The sequence below is a fragment of the Glycine soja genome, chromosome 11 (assembly GCF_004193775.1).
Source record: "Glycine soja cultivar W05 chromosome 11, ASM419377v2, whole genome shotgun sequence".
Classification (NCBI taxonomy): domain Eukaryota; kingdom Viridiplantae; phylum Streptophyta; class Magnoliopsida; order Fabales; family Fabaceae; genus Glycine; species Glycine soja.
Window position 1 is genome coordinate 11,373,979 of NC_041012.1, and position 17,812 is coordinate 11,391,790.

General features: G+C 30.4%; 1 protein-coding gene across 5 annotated transcripts; it reads left to right on the forward strand.

The window, feature by feature from the left end:
- Nucleotides 1-4,938: 4,938 nt before the first annotated feature.
- Nucleotides 4,939-9,298, forward strand: LOC114376041 (ethylene-responsive transcription factor RAP2-7-like). Of its 5 annotated transcripts, none has more exons than XM_028333949.1 (10): nt 4,939-5,961; nt 6,140-6,165; nt 6,302-6,332; nt 6,470-6,557; nt 6,651-6,790; nt 7,004-7,048; nt 7,163-7,266; nt 7,373-7,494; nt 7,907-8,020; nt 8,618-9,298. In XM_028333949.1, the coding sequence occupies exons 1-10, from the start codon at nt 5,426-5,428 to the stop codon at nt 8,867-8,869; spliced, it is 1,458 nt and encodes a 485-aa protein (XP_028189750.1). In that variant the 5' UTR covers nt 4,939-5,425; the 3' UTR covers nt 8,870-9,298. The 5 variants fall into 5 exon arrangements, with proteins under 5 accessions (XP_028189750.1, XP_028189748.1, XP_028189752.1 ...); XM_028333947.1 differs by having other exon boundaries at nt 4,940-5,961; nt 6,645-6,790; XM_028333951.1 differs by lacking the exon at nt 8,618-9,298 and adding an exon at nt 8,198-8,601 and having other exon boundaries at nt 4,940-5,961; nt 6,645-6,790.
- The last annotated feature ends 8,514 nt before the right edge of the window (nt 9,299-17,812 follow it).

A 17,812-nucleotide genomic window follows, 5' to 3' on the forward strand; every position in this document is an offset into this window, starting at 1 on the left:
GACAATGAAATTCTTTTGGAATCTCTCTCATTGTCTTTTGAGAGGATAAGACATTTTGGACCAGCAAAACTCTCACTTCAAATTCGTGCCCAAGTCACCTATTTATAGGCCTTTGATGACCATTCACAAATCTAATGAAAAGATGTGACTGTTGGCAGATTTTATGAAAACTTTCCACTGGTAATCGATTACAATGTTTGTGTAATCGATTACACAGTTATAATTTGAAGGGTTATAACTTTTGAATTTGAATTTCCAAAGTTTTGTTGCTGGTAATCGATTACAGACATATGGTAATCGATTACATGTTGAAAATTCAAATTCAAAACCTTTTTCAACAGCTATTTCTCAACCCTGTCTTCTGGTAATCGATTACACTTCCTGTTAATCGATTACCAGAGCCTTGCATGTCTTGAAAGCACTTTGTTTTAAGGCAAGGCTTGGTCTTTAGTGAATCTTGAAACAAGGCTTTGTTTGTTGAAGCACTCTTGAATTATTCTTGAAGCAAATGCTTATCATTTGAAGCAGCCTTGTTTGATTCTTCTTTGACATCATCAAAATCATGTATAGATACATTCACAAATTATTGATAATATTTTATAAAAGAGTTATTACAATTCAATTTATATATATATGTGTGTGTGTGTGTGTGTTATTCATGAAATTGGTGTAAAATATTCATTAATTTTGTTAATAATTAATTTCTACCGGAGAATTTGATTGATCATCTTCAGTAAAAAAAAATTTAATCATATTTTTTTTCATTTATGAGATTTGAACTTGAGATTTTATTTAAGATAATTTAGTTTAATATCATTTAAACCAATTACTTATTGAAAGAAATAGATATAAAAATGATAAATTGATAGAGAAAAAAAATATATTTAAGAAGATGTATACATATAAAAATAAAACAAGCATAGTTTTAAATGGGAATGATTTTTTTTAGCTAGTTGCAAGAATAAGAAACATACTCTCAAAGAAGAAAAAAATAGAGAAAATATATATAAAAATTATGTTGAATTGAGAGAGTAAACTAAAATATATATCCTAATTGGTATTTAAGAGTAAACAAAAATAGTTGATGTTTGACATTATTTACCTGAGGAAAAATTTGACAAGGATAAATCTCCGGTTGGGGGGAATCCTATAATCGTGCCATTTGACATTTGTTGGCTATTAAAAGGGAGTTGTCTTGATACCTTCACAAATACTGTACATAGAGTAAGTAATTAAATATTATTAATCACTATTTTAAAATATTCACCATAAAATCTATTCAGTGTGTGCGATTACTAACATATACAAGCTATTAATATCTAAAAAATAGTAGATAAAAGTTATTTAAGGTGAACTTATCTATACAGCTAATTAACAAGTAAAGATATAATTATTTTATAATTTATTTAAAGAACATCTTAATTTCAACACGGACAGATTTGAAAATAATTATATCCTTATTTATTTTTTTAAAAATGTTTAATAAATATTTATTGTTTGTAAAAAAAAAAAGCACTACCAATTTTGTATAAATTTTTAAAAAATTATCATAAAATTCAACAAATTTCAAAAATAACAATTTATAATTAAATGTAAATACAAAAAATAGACTTGACTACATTTATTAATTAGGTTTTCTAAGAGATGTCTTTTCATAAAGAAGTGAATAATTTCCTATTATAGAAATAAAAAAATATGTTACACTGTATACAAAATCAGCCACACAAAAGGTCTTTGGCTGGATGCCATTGAAGAATGCCCAACCGTGAGATCTACCATCTTTATTTAGGGACCACCACGTGTGAGGTAGTAATAGTACAAGTTAAGACGGTTCGCGATTGGTGAATCTGAACGCGAAAAGAGTGCGTTTAGTCAACACAAACGGGTGAAACGTGATTTGAATGAGATATCGCCCCGAGAAGATACGCATGTCCGTAGCGGATGGCCAAAACTTTCACGACCATTGGTCTATATTCATTACTCCATCTTCATGCCATGCCTCAAACGCTGGTAATTAAGGGTCAAGTAACTAGATTTTTTATCTCTAGGAATTTATCATAGGGCTAGATTTTTTATATGTAGGAATTCACCATAGGGCTAGATTTTTTATAAATAAGAATTTATACAAGTTTATAATACTCATACATCCTATTTAATCAATTAAACTTAAATTTTCTTATCAAGTCAACTAATTAGATTTAATGATTATTTAAAAAACTAACCATTTATATTTTAACGCATTCATAATTTAATTTATATTTAGTGGGAGTTATTATTGATTATCTATTATGTGAATTAATAAATTCAAAGTTTCTTTTAACGTCATTAATAAATACATAAGATTGACTTAATAGTGTAAAATATTATTATGTTTATTTGTGAAAGAATGATTTATTTAATAAAAGAATTTTTATTTAATTATTTCAGTATATAATATTCTTTTAAATCAACATTAATCATAAGTAAAATTAGTCTTTAATTAACTTAATGGAGTGTTAAATACCCACGATCTTTAGTTAAGAATTAAAAAATTCATTAAAGATACATGTGATTTATTAAACAATATAATAGATCTGAAAAAATAAAGACAAAAATTTATGGAAAAGTAAATCATCAATAATTAAATTTATCAGAAGAAGAGATTAGACAAATTAAGATTTAAATTCTCACTAAAAAGAAATATCTATATTAAATTTACATTTGTGATACATTTGAAGTTATCATCCATCTTTTGCGCGATTAATCGTTAATTTTTCTATTAAAATGTCTTTAAAATTACAATAAATGAAAAGACAAGGATTTGGATCCGTTAAATTATTGAAAGCAATAATGTATCAAATTGTTAATTGGCTCTCATTAGGACGTATGCCCATTCACACGCCATGAAAAGCTTCCCATGGGCCATATGCACAAAACAAATAAATATTTTGCCATAAATTAAAAAGCTTTTGAATACATCAAACTGATCAAAGATTTCACGTTTAGTTTTCGAGAATTCAGTTGTGCATTAAAAATAAAAACTTAGATATGGAATTTAATTATTTACAATAGTTTATTTGACTCGAACAAATTAAATGTTCGATGCTATATAAAGAAAATGTTCAGTTCCATGTCAGTATGCAAAACTTGTTTATGGCAAACTATTCATTTTTATTTTGATACTAGCGGCCATTGATAATAATATTCAATTTTTCCTAAAACGTAATAACGTAATGGATTACATTTGTAGTTGACTTTTTTTAAATAAAACAAAAACAAAAACGGTGTGTGTAAGTTTCAGTTCCATGCCAGTTTATTATTTGTAAGCACATCTCAATCTCAATTTAAAAAAATAAAAATTATTAATTGAATTTAACATACCACAAGATGATAATTTGTATTATGTAATGTTAAACACGCATATTAACAAATTAACCAACATAATTTCTAACATTACAAAATTTTGCAAGTCCCACCTCTTATTTAATATCTCATATATATGTTTTTTTTAGTTTTTAATAACTTTAACCTATATTAAAAATGTGTTAGAATTAATGTATTAGAAAATAAGTTACTTTCTGTCAAAAAAAATAATAAGTTACTAGTACCTCTTATATGTTGTAATTCAGAATTTTCTAGAACTTTCAATTATACTCCGTAGTAGTAAACTAACATGACTTTAGAAATTAATTAATGCTTTTCATAATTGTTAAGGAATAACATGTCATTTTTCCATGGCGAAGGTTCTACAAAATCTCACGCATGTTTTGATTTGCTTGAGATGAAAAAGATAATATTTCCTTTATTTGTCACTTTCTTTTACTCTCTCTTTCATGACAGTGAGAATTGAAAGATAGAATACATTAATATGAGAATGAAAATTTTATTTTACATAAGTAGATATTAACCCTTAAATCATGACTCAAAAATAATAATTATATAACGCATTCTCCACTTAATTAATTCATTTATAATTTAATCCTTAATTAATAATTATTATTTTATTATTTTCTGATAATTCACATGTCTCTTAGAAGAGAAATTAAATATTACACTTCTTATGTAACATAATGACAAAATTAGATCCCTTTCAGGCCTCCTTCTTGAGAAAGAAGAAGAAGAAGAATGATACACGTAATAAAGGAAAAGCCAAATGATGGAGAGAGAAAGACAAATTAGATAGAAATAGTAAGGCTTAATAGAAATTAATGAGAACACCACTAAAGGATTCAGGTCTATAATAATAGTGATGTGTATGGAAACAAAAATGTTAGAAGAGATTATACTTCAACATCTATGTGCGCTTTAAAAGATATTAATCACTGACTATTAGTCCTTATTAATACACACTTATATTTTTAAATTTTTTGGATTATCATAAAGAGTGAAATATTTATTAAATTTATTGATAATTAATTAATCTCTATTGGAAATTTCAGCTTATCAATTTTAGTGAGGTTTTTCCAACTATATTATTAAATTAAAAAAAAAACTGGCCTGATTAATGAATGTACTAAGGTGAGCCTTCACTTTATAGTTACTGGGAGGGATACTTGTAGAAACTCATAAATAAACTGAGGAGTGACGAGTCTGAACAAGCTCACAATTCTTTAGAATTTCTCACCCGATAAATTTGCATTTGCATCCACAACAAAGCAAAATAAATACGTTCATATTAATATACTCCTACTTATTTAGCATATTAATTGCGTTATTTTTCCTTTTTAAATTCCCTCACCATAGCCACTTGACCGTAACACATCCTCAAATCCAAATCAAGAAAAAACTCAACGAAGCCGATAGTTTCCTTCAACGAGACGGTGACCTTCGCATAGAGAGAGAACCAGCAACGAAAAATATCTGTTCCCTTTTGCAATATCGGTGACCGGTCACCGAACCCACCAGTCTTCACTCATGAGAGAGAAAATGTTTATATATTCCTTCCCTCTTAAAACGAGTCTCAGTAAAAAACAAAGTGTTTCTTCTCTTCTCTCTCTCTCTCTCTCTCTCTCTTCCATGGAATCCAATAGTCGGCGACGCTTTCACTCTCTCCGGCGACGATGAACTCATCGCCGACGAAATGAGTTTGCGCCGGTTTCTTCTCTCTCCTCGTTCCGTGAGTTCCTTCCTCTCACTCCTTCTCCGTTCTCCGGTCGCCGGAAAATTTATCCGGTGTTAGCGATACGGAAAACTCATCGCGATTCCGTTTTCTTCTTCGCTTCGTTTTCTACTTCTCTTTATCTTTCACTTACATTACCTCTCTCATTCGGTTGTTTCCGATCGGATCCATTTCGCCGTCGCCGGCGAAGTTAGTTGGAACAGGCTTTAGCTAAGTTGTAAACCTCAGAAATTATAAAAATAGATAATCGGAATTTAGTAGTTAGTTCGGTTTTTAGTTACTTAACCGCTTAACGATATAAATAAATAAATAAAAAGAAGCGCGACGATGTTAGATCTTAATCTCAATGCGGAGTGGACCGATTCGTTTAGTAACGGTGAGTCGCCGTTACCGTTAGAGAAGTTTCCAGACGGTTTGAGGAACCAAATGGCCGAGTCAGGGACTTCGAATTCCTCCGTGGTGAATGCGGACGGGTCCAGTAACGGCGGCGGCGACGAGGACTCGGACTCCACACGAGCTGCTGATGACGTGTACACCACTTTCAATTTCGATATCCTTAAAGTCGAAGGCGCGAACGGCTTCGTAACGAAGGAGCTCTTTCCGGTGATGAGTGAAGGAGCTAAAGGACACGCTACGTCGTCGTTTTCAGGGACGAATGGTTTCGTGGATCTCTCGTTCGATGGCGATGGAGGGAACACTAGTGAGATGAAGATGCTTCAGCCTCAGAATCAGAATCAGACTCAAACGCGAACTCAGACACAGCAACCAGCGAAAAAGAGTAGGAGAGGACCGAGGTCTCGAAGCTCGCAATACAGAGGGGTTACTTTTTACAGAAGGACGGGAAGATGGGAATCGCATATCTGGTTCGTGAATTTTTGTAGTGATATATGAAGTTATCTTTTTTTTTTTTTTTTATAGTTGCGTTTTCTTTCCTTTTAGGTCTTACGGGGAAGGGAATATTAAGTTTGATTTTGGTGATACATGGTTGAATTGCATCTGACTTTTTGTTTTTTGGTCTATTTTTGTAATTATTTGGTGTAGGGATTGCGGGAAACAAGTCTATTTGGGTATGGATTTTTAATTTATGAATTTATGAATTTCAGTGTTTATTTTAGGGTACATAGTTTTTGTACTATCTGAAATCGTATTCTATGGTTTACTATTTTAAGCATCTTTTGACAAAATTGGTATTTGAGCTTGTAGGTGGATTTGACACGGCTCATGCTGCTGCCAGGTAGAGCTTTGTGCTTATTTTGGTTTTTCTTGGTCGTAATTTTGGGTTTAAGAAACAGTCCCTATGTTTTTTTTTATTTTTTATTTTTGAGGATTTGATTCTTGTGTTCCTCAACTGACTTAAGTTTTCTTAATTAGAGCCTATGATCGAGCCGCTATTAAGTTCAGGGGAGTTGATGCTGATATCAATTTCAATCTGAGTGATTATGAGGATGACCTTAAACAGGTTAGGAGAATCAGAAGCACTTTGTTGGATATGAAACTAGATGGTGCGTATGATTTATTTTTTCACCAGTTTCTTACTGTTGGACAGATGCAGAATTTGTCCAAGGAGGAATTCGTACATATACTGCGTCGCCAAAGTACTGGTTTCTCAAGAGGAAGCTCTAAATACCGAGGAGTAACACTCCACAAGTGTGGCCGGTGGGAAGCTCGAATGGGACAATTTCTTGGCAAAAAGTGAGGACATATTTTTATATATCAACTTACGTAGTGATCTACTGTGGTTATGAAATATTATGAATTTAAGCACCTATTGGGCTGCAAAGTGAAATTGGTTTCAGCTTAATTCTCAATGCATCTTTATGCTTTTTTCCATGTTTGGAGAAACATGTCTAAGATAGTAATATAGAGATGCGTTTTGGTTATAGAGATTGCAATGCTTTCATGCAGGTATATATATCTTGGACTATTCGACAGCGAAGTAGAAGCTGCAAGGTCCTAGTGATACATGAATTACATTCTACCCGCACTGAATTTATTTACATGAATTATCAAAGCTCATTAGGCTCCATCCAACACGTATCTCCCTTTTGATTTTCTGGAAATCAGGGCTTATGACAAGGCAGCTATCAAATGCAACGGAAGGGAAGCAGTGACCAACTTTGAGCCAAGTACTTATGAAGGAGAGCTGAAATCTGCAGCCATTAATGAAGGTAATACTTAATAGCAAATATGTTCTTCTACTCTTAATTTCTAAGTGATTTTCTGAATGAAAAGCGTTCATTTTGTGAAATCCGGTTTATATTTTTTTCAACACAGGAGGCAGTCAGAATCTTGATCTCAATTTGGGCATAGCAACCCCAGGACCTCCCAAAGAAAATTGGGGGCAACTTCAGTTCCCCTCCTTCCCTTACAATACACATGGTGGAAGAAGTTCAATGGTATAATTGAAACTCATCTTCATTTATTTTAAGTTTCTTGTAAATTAAGCTGAATGAGGTGGATAGCACTTTTTATGCTCTCATGTTAGGGTGCGCTTGATTGATCGTTAATCGTTCAGTTCTATTTAACAGCAATGACCATAGAGATATGGATTGACGTTAGAAGTGCATTAGAAAGTGGGAGACGAATAAAACAATGACACTTAATTTATAACATAACTCTTCATATCATGATAACTGTTGAGAATGCTTGTCTGGCTGTAACATTTTTGTAGCTTTCGTGGGTTTTCCTTGTAGCTAATTACAACCTGTATTCCTTTGATTTCCTTGATTTTTTGTGGAACTTTTGGTTTTTGGTATTGTTTTATCAACTCTAGATGTCATATATTAACATGGTTCTCTTTATCTGCAGATGGAAACCAATGTTAGTTCTGGAATTGGTAATCCATCTTTGAAAAGGATGGTTGCAACTGAAGATCGTCCTTCATTATGGAATGGCATGTCTCCTAATTTCTTTCCCAATGGGGTAATCCATTTGACCTTGATTGCTTGTTTCTTTATTGAGTACTTTATTTAAAACCTTCAGTTATTTCCTTGCTAGTGTCTTCAATTCCATTAGAATACTGAAGAATGCTTGACTTTTAAATGGGGTGCATACTTTACAGCAAAAGTTGATTTTTTTTTTTTTTTTTTTTATGTTCAGGAATTTACTGATTAACTTCTACGAGCTTTTGCTGTAATTTTTGTCATTGGACAGTCAAGGGAATTGTCAGTATTTTGTTACACACTTAATATTTGTTCCATGTTATTCAATTTTTTAACAAAATGAATTGGTGCGATATGTGCCTCAAAAGCATTGCTCGGAACGGTCAATCTTTTTGATAATGCATGGTCTCTCTTATTTTCCCGGTCGGTAAAGCATGGCCATTATTATCAATAAAATAAGACAATTATGTAGTATGACTCAAGTTTGAAAAGAAAGCCCATCACAGGATTGTGATAATATTTTCACTGAATATTCCACCACATTCATTTTATTTTTGTAGTCTATCTAGAGGTTCCTGGTTATGTAACATAGAACTTGGAAGTGTAAACACAATTCTAAAGATTGTTAGTTATTTAGCAGGAAAGAGCAGAGAGAATCGGCGTTGATCCTTCAAACGGACTCCCCAACTGGGCGTGGCAAACACATGGCCAGGTCAATGCTACCCCAGTACCAACGTTCTCTGCTGCAGCATCATCAGGATTCTCAATTTCAGCTACCTTTCCATCGGCTGCCATCTTTCCAACAAGTTCTATGAACTCAATTCCCCAGAGTCTCTGTTTTACTTCATCCAGCATGCCTACCCGCAATGCATCTGAATATTATTACTAGGTTAAGCCCCCACAGGCACCACCATAGCTGATTTTGCAGTACAGATTAAAGACAAACTAAAACAAAAGTGTTTTCGGTCCAAATTCTTTTTATAATTCAGCCACTGATTGGTGTATACTGAGATTCGACACCTTATTGCTGTCTCTTGCTTAAACTATAATGCCCCATGTTTGGATACATCATCTTTGAAGCAAATGCTATTTTTAGTGCACTAGCACAGCGATGTTTCTGTTTTCCTCAAATTTGTTGGCAGTCAAGATTCATGGTTTGCATGCCAATCTTGAGATTATAGGCCCTGATTGTGCATCCCAGTAAATGGGAGAAACGAAAGAGTATTTTTATTTTCTGTTTTAGGACTAAACCCGATTTGACGAATACATTGGCTTATTTCTTCCTTCAATTGTATAAAACAACGGTCAATTCCCATGAGATTTGGGATCTCTTCACCTAGTATATAAACAGATTAATAAGGCAAAGACGGTAGATAGGGTTACAACAGTACCACTTGCAGCCGTTTCCAGAATGGCAGCTAACACTAACGTTACTGTTTTTTTTTTTTTTTTTTTTTCAGGGAAAACGAAACAGACCAAAGGAAAATAAATTTTTAGAATGGATAAAACTCTATACTTAAAGCAGGAAACTACACGTTTTCTTTTTCTTTACCTTCGTAATGGCAATTAGTTTCGTTGTTGGTTGATGGTGATACATGCCGACCCATCATATCAAAATAAAAAGGAGGGGAAGAAAAATTTAACTCTATGATTAGGGAGCCACCCTGCAACTTTGTAGCAACGAGGATCGGCCTCGTCCAATAACAATGCCAATGGGTGGCAAAAGTCACATTACACTTGTCTAGTTGTCATGCTACTAAATTTGTAGAGAAGTTTCATTCAAAATTGATAGCAATTACATGAGTGGAGCAGAGCAAACCTATGGAATTGGATAATGGATGTTACTATTCACATTCATATGCCATCTCTCTCTCTGTTTTCGGGGGCCTACGGGTACAGGTGTTAAGGAGTTTGAGCCTTTGAGGAGACGGGAATGTTAGGTCACGACCGCGCAAACCTGAGGCATGAGCCGTGTGAGGCAGGTCCATTATGGCACTTGTCAGAACAGAGTTTTTGTTTTATGTGTTTATGAGGTGGGGGACCAGCCCTTCTTCCTCTAGCTAACTCCATTCACACGCCAGAGAATAGAGGTCCCTTGAACAATTTTCACAAATAACCATAAATATCTTGCTATGTATTTCAGCTTCAAGTTACGGTGCTAGCTAGAGAGTTTAAACTTTAAACCAAAAAGGGGAGAGAAAAAAAACCCTTATTAGAAAGCATCATTGTTCATTACTGTCCACCCGGTCAACCATTTTGCATATGATAGTTTTTTGTCAACTAAGAGAGATGAGATTGAGAAGAGAGAGACTACACTAGTACGCTAAATCTTATCAATATATAATTTTTTTTCCTCTCCAATAATATTGGTATGAAATTATCTTCATTAAAAGTAATAATAATAAATCTTTGTTAAAGAAATTGTATATAAAATGAATATTTCTTTTTGAGCATGATTTATTTTATACTCAAATTATTAGGACATAAATTATATTTTGTATAATTAAGAGAGAAATTAAAAAAAAAGAAAATAAAAATATGAGTAGATTGATATGATGGAAAAAGATAAAAACAAAAAATAGTGGTGTAAATTAGTATTATAGGAATCTAATTTATTCGTTCAATCTAAACTTTCACTTTTTCCTATTATAGTTTAAAAACAATCATCGTTATAATTTTTCTCAAATTTATTTCCATAAGTATCGTGGTTGTAAACTTGTAATAAATTTAGGCTCTGTTTTCTTCGGGTAAACAATTGCGGCTCTATTTGTTTTGAATTATTCTCAACGCCAAAAAGCTTTGCGCCTACAAAAATTTAATGCAAAGTTGAAAACAAACTATTTATATACGCAATGCAGAATGAATTTCCTGAGTTCTTTTTAAGGACGCGTAATTTCTTTTAGGAGGAATATAAAAAAGTTAACAAATAAAATATGATTTATGGTCATTCATATGCGAATGGATAATTGGATATGTTCTCGGAATGGGCAATTTATCCAAATGGTGACAATATTCTACTATTCTCCCACTTCTTCAATCTCTATGCTGCCAGTTCTGGCTGCTGATAACCTAAGCTAACAAATCATGTCATTTTCATGAATGATAAATTCAATTTGCACCACAAGTTTATCTTTTCTTTATTCATTTAAAATACTGTATTTGATACTAGCTGTGAGTAAACCGTAAAATTTATATGAGATTCTTATCATCGTCTTTCTTCCTCTTGTTTTTTTTTTTTTTTGGTTTCCTGTACTGGTTTTGAGTAGGGTCTTTCAACATGTCTTCATTCGGTGAGTCGCAAGGAATTGTTTAGATAGAATTTTCAATAAATTGAATTTCTTTTATTTAACTTCTCAAAAAATTGTTTTTATCCGGAGGCAATCCACCAAATCACTCACAATCTTACTAGGGTGTCTAGGTTCCATACCAGTCATTAAGTTTTGGATTGCTTACCTTCATCTTCATTATTGATTTTATTATTATGAATGGAATGATACTGATGTTTTTTTTGGTAAAAAAAAAGTTAATTTTAATATATGTATAAACTAATTTTAAATTGTGATAAGTTTAATTCTTTTTATCTTCTTATTTTATTTTTCAATAACTATTTATTAAGAAATTTATCTAAATGAGGCCTAAGTCTTATAGTGTGCTTGGATTCACATTAAATGGTTTAGATTTATGTTGAAATACTAATATGATTTTATTTTAAATTGATACAACTTTAAATAGTTTTCAAATTAGATTAAAAAAAATTGTGCCCAATTTTATTACTAACTTGCTTTTAAAATCCTTAAAAAAATCGTTTTTCAAATATAAATCATATCATTTTAAAATTAATTTAAATCAAAATTATTTTTGTAAAATCAATTTCATTCAAAACCAATTTTACAAACACTCACCCAAATTAAAATTTAATCAATTCTTAATAATACTTGCATACCATAAAACTATGTAATATTTACTCCAGTCCAAGCTCTTCACTTATGGGCCTTTAAGCCTCTGTACAAGGAGCTAATTAAGAAATAAATAATGTGATGAAAAACCATGCAAGAATAACAATTCGATAGAAAAATAGAAATGTAAATGTAATAAAATGGAGAGCAAAATATGTTTTTAATTTTTGAAAACATAATTTAATATGGTTTTGATTCCACACTCACATAAATATTAATTTTAGAACTCATCCTTATTTGACAAGTTCTTAGATATTCATATAGGGATCCTTTAGTCATACTTTTTTTTTGTGGTGATAATCCATTAATCATACTTTAGTTAAGTAAAAGGGTTGTTTCACATCCTAATTATGAGTTATAACAATAAAGTTGTTATACAGTCGATTGATAATACTTCATGACGATTGAACTTGAAAACGACTTCATAGTAGCTGTGCGACACAATTGCAAAAGCAAAAATGTTAAATGGCAAAAATAAGGAAATTGGATTATCATATCACTTTTGATTTTAAAATAAGTCAAGTCTTTAAGATCACATATGTTATTTATAAATGTAATTAAAGTTATAGATTATTGGACGGTATAGTCAAGGAAACTAATCGACACATGCACAAATAAGGATAACCGCTCTAAGTTCTTCAAGTTTAGCAGTGCTTGGAAGACTATGAACTATCTAGTGAGGTGACTAACTGATACACATAGATAAGAATAACTATCTTAGGTATATATGCTTTTCAAACTTAGTACTTGAAGGATTATGAATCTTTTGATTAGGAAGTCAACCGGCTAATGTTTTATACAAACTATTAAACTCATCTTAATGTATGGATATGAAAGGAGTCAAGTTCTAAAATGCTCATACTATTATTCTTAAATAAATATAAATATTTTTTATCCGTAAATATTAATTATTAATATTGTTAGTTTTTATTAGTGAGAGAATTTAAATAAACAATTTTTTTCCATCACTAGATTAGTAAATATAAGCATCTAGATTTGTGTCCTATGTATCAGATATTCTTCTCCTCACTATAATTTTTTTTGTGTGTCCGAACCAATTTGCCATCCTAACTTGGACTTTCATAGCTCTTTGGTCCGTATTATTTACTGAGCAAAGAAAACTGCACTGCTTTATTTGTTAGGTTTATAGTTGATCCGATTGTTAATTACATTAAAATCGTTGAGTATTTCTGAGCAAGCCTCTAACATGTATTTTAACACGATACTTGCACAATTTCGGTTATTAAAGAGGTTATAGACTATTATTGCAAGGTGCATACATGTCCTGTGCATACTTCATTAAAAACATCTAAAATGAGTGGCTCCGAGGAAGACACCCCAATTGGGTTAGGAATACAAGGACCACATATGTGTGGCGGGTGTTTGTTTCCCCATATTTGTTTGTCTGCAACTCAGTCCTATAATTGTTCCTATTGATGGGTACACAGTTACTTTTTATTTAGTAGTACTACCATTGGCATTTACCATTTAGCAACGCCAAGCGGGAGGGACCCCCAAAAATACCCAATCCAATGCTGTGAAGAGGGGAGACAGTGTTTCAGCCACCTCTAATAAATAAATATGGAATTCATCAAAAAGTATGAAAAATAGTCTTTTATTTTATTTGTTATTATGTAATAGGTACAAAGGATTAATTAATTTAACTCGACGAGTATAATTCAATAAGTAATACATATTGATTTTATGGAAAAAAGACTAATGAATCTTATGTTTGGGGAGATTCGAGAGATTAGAAGCCACCACATAAGGAGATTTGACATCACACTCTAACTCAAAATCTTAAGACTCAGGTTTATGAGTTTTCTCCTCACTTGTATGGCGTTCAATCTTTCCACTTCTACCTGATGTGGGACTTCACCCCATACTTGTACTCACATCTTTCTTAAAAGCACTGTTGCTTTTACAAGCAGCCGATGGAATCACTTTCTTACAAAACTGAGGCAAGCAATTCCATAATAAAATTATGGCACTAAAGTTGCTGTTAGATTCTCTAATAATCAAATATAGGATGATGCATTTAAAAAGAAAAAAAAATGTGTTTTTAGTGAAATTTAATATTTGCAAAACCGCGAAGCATATCGTATTTAATCTCCTTGAGGAAGCTTGATAGTTCAGCCCATTGCCATCATTGTGGATAGTTGCAGGAGTCGAATCTGGCTAGCAAAAGGACATACAAAATCTCAAGACATGAAAATAAGCAGGACTAAGTAAGAACAGTGTGTTCTGTTTCATTGATTATTGTTTAGTGTTTTAAATATTTGACGCGGACATCTCTGAATAAAATTGTGTTACTTATAAAAATGAAGAAAAAATAAAATCATGCACGGGAATCAATTGATACATAATTGTTATATTTTAACTAATGATCTCAAGTCAAATATCTAATTACATTAAATACTCACGTGAGATTTTTGTTATTTTTAATAATCTTACCTGACTCAAACAAGTAAGATTAGATTTAATGAAAAATATAAATGATTCTTACTAAAGAAAATTTATAATGGTTTAAATGTTATTCGATTTCATCCTTTAAAAAATATTTTGAATTTGAGTCTTGTGAATAAAAAAAAATTAATCAATAAAAAAAATCTTACTCAAAGTGATTATTCAAACTTTTTAATAAAAATTAATCATTAATAAAATTAATAAATACTTTAAACCTATCGCTTAAGTAACATGAATAATTACTTCACTCTTTCAAAAATTTATTAATTACTTGAGGACTTCTTGAAGGCTTTTTTGGTACATACTTTGTTTTGTGTACATCAACTTCTTGAAGTTTAAAAGAGTGGAATGTATAACTTCTAAAGAAAATTAAGTAGTAATTTTTTACTGGTTAGTGATTATTAAAACTTGACTAATAACTACGTTTTACTGCTCAAAACTTTTTTTTTCTACCCTTCAGTAACAGTGTCTACTAATACCACTATTTTAAGATGCATAAAAATATCATTATTTTAACAGAACGGCGAAAACAATAAATAAGGCAATGCGAAAAATTAATAAAATTGACAAATTTTCAAATTAGGTTAATTTTCAATATATATATATATATATTAAATAGAAATAGAGAAAGCAAATAAAATAATAAATAATATAGTATCAATTTAAAAATAAAAAATATTTAAACATTTTAAAACCATTAGATTTAATTTATTAATTTTTCAATAGTCATTGTTTTAAAAGCTAAAAAAAAATTAGAATCATTAAATTTTTTATTAACCTGACAACAACCATTGATTTGATTCAATGTAATTTTTTTGTAAAAAATGCTTAAATATTTTAGAACAATTACATTTTTTTTTATAATCTTACAACTCCCGTTGATTTCATGTTATACTTTTTAACTAATAATAATAATAATTTATAACATATTATTAATTAAGATATGAATATAATTAATGTTAAATATGGATCATACAAAAATATATAGACATGCATAATAATTTATTATTTAATTTATATTCTAAAATATTAATGTAAAACAAAATTATATAATAAATAAAATGATACTACTTAATACTAAAATCATTAAAATTAATATTTAACTTAACGCTTGAGATTTGAATAAATTCAAATTGAAAATTTATTACATTACATCATTCATAATTAATTTTTAATGGAATTAAATATGACTATGTTTCTTTATATATTTATTAAATAGAATAAGTAGAAACTAATAAAATAAAAATATAACGTAGTCAAATAAATTTATGGTGTGTTAAAATAAAAAACATGTATCCCTATATATAATCACTTTACATATATAAAGACTATTTTCAAAATTATGTTTTTAGTTGTTATTTAAGGATAATTAAAAGTTTATTATAACTTGCAGTCTATTATTTTTTTCTCTATTTATTTATCACTATCCATGCTCTTTTAGTTTGGACAAATCAGTTTATAACCCCTTTTAGTTTTGTGATTAATTAGTATAAACTCTCACTGTAAATTCGCTTTACACATGCGTACAATTATATTTAAGCTATTAATCATGTCATTAAAATTATAAAATCTAAAATTATGGAAGTAATTCCATCATATTCAGGTCAATCAATCATACCTGTCTTTTTCCCTCAACCTAATACTTCAAACATTCTCAACATTTAGCATGAGTAAGTTTATTAAAATGTTATAGTCTTAAGATAAAGCTCAACTGACCAAAATATGCCCAGGGCTATGATTGTGTTGTAACTATTTTTTAAAAGGTCTCGCAAAGACTTCAAAACTGCAAAGTCGTCTTGTCTTCTCGAACTCGAAGTCTCCTCACTTACAATTATATACGCCACTTGACAGAATCAATAATATATGAAACTATTACACAATACAATATGTGGTCTAGAACAACTTTCATACCATAGGTTTTAAAATAAAATAAAAAAACATAGATAGCATATAAAGATTGATCAGGACTCGAGAATATATAATTTTTTTATATAAAAAAAATATGATATGGCGTGACTATATAATTTTAAATCATATAATAATTTCTCTAATATATGATTCCTCCGGAGTGGATCACAAAACACCCCAAGGATGCGTCTGGTCAGATAATTTAGCATCAGATAATTTCACTACTTTACAAGCCATCAATCAAGGAGGATGGACTAACTATATTTTAGACAAATTTTGTTTCAAAACGGTCGACTTCTCAAAAGACACATAGGTTAATTAGTTAAAAATCAAAGTTTAAATATTTTTTTCGTGTAATTTTTTTCTCTCTTTATTCTTTACAAAATATATTTATTTTATTTTTCATTCTTAAAAAACTTTAGATAACTTTTAAAACAATAAAAATATTTGAACAATAAAAAAATGTTATCTAAAATATTTTAAAAACAAAAAATAAAACAAACACATTTTAAAAAGAGTAAAACGATGAAAATTATAAAAACATAAAAGATATTTAAGCTGCAATAAAATAATAGCTTACAAAAGAATAGAAACTGGACCTTGGAAAAATTTTAGAATATTCAAAATTTCCCATAAATTTATTTCTCATTAAGTTATGATTAGCGGATAAGATCGTTCATCTTTCAAGTGGATATTACGAAATCTTTTTATAACAGGAATTACATTAATCTGATCTACTATATTATAAAACAGACTAATTCAAAGGCTGTAAATGGTGGTGGATGGTGAACCCACTACAAATATAGTCGTCCACCTTAGAATCAGTCAATTTTAAAACAAAAGCAAACAACAATTTTTTTAACCATAATTCATGTTTTATATTAACGGAATGTTATATTTTATACTAAAAATATCAAATTAAAGAATTCTTGTTATTAAAAACAAATTTTGCACTCTTCTTTTTGGAGGGTAAAAGGGAGGGGAATCAACACACTCACTCAGACCGCCATAAGTGACAGACTCAACAAAATAATTACCACAAAATTATATGCAGAACGGCACACTAAAATGAATTGTGTATCCCAAAAATAAAGAAACCTTTTTAATAGAAGATTACATAATTGGTCTCATTCAACAAATCCGAAATCAGCTCTAGAACAATAATGTCCTCAAACATTATTTCATACACACCTTTAGATTTTCAGCTGCACCAGAAAATGCTGAAAATTGACAGGCTTAATATGGGCATGCCCAACGTTAATCATAACAAGGCATGGGTCACGCCGTCCCTGCTGGTTATTCTGGTTTGAGAAACACTGAGAAAAACCAGAAAACAGCTAAACAAGAACCAAACATTGGGGAACAAAGTCAAGGTAAAATACAGTGCACTTAGAAGCAGCAGAACTCGTGTCGCGGTGGAATATATTAAAAGAAAAACTTCCACAGAAAGAAAAGAAAAATTTAATATAACTATAAAATCATTGATTTAAAGTGAAAAAAAA

Excerpts from the sequence above, each read along its gene's own strand:
- LOC114376041 (XM_028333947.1), top strand. The coding sequence starts at position 5,426 with ATGTTAGATCTTAATCTCAATGCGGAGTGGACCGATTCGTTTAGTAAC. Across the intron at positions 6,558-6,644 it reads ATGAGGATGACCTTAAACAG|ATGCAGAATTTGTCCAAGGA; the intron begins GTTAGGAGAATC and ends ACTGTTGGACAG. Across the intron at positions 7,267-7,372 it reads ATCTGCAGCCATTAATGAAG|GAGGCAGTCAGAATCTTGAT; the intron begins GTAATACTTAAT and ends TTTTCAACACAG.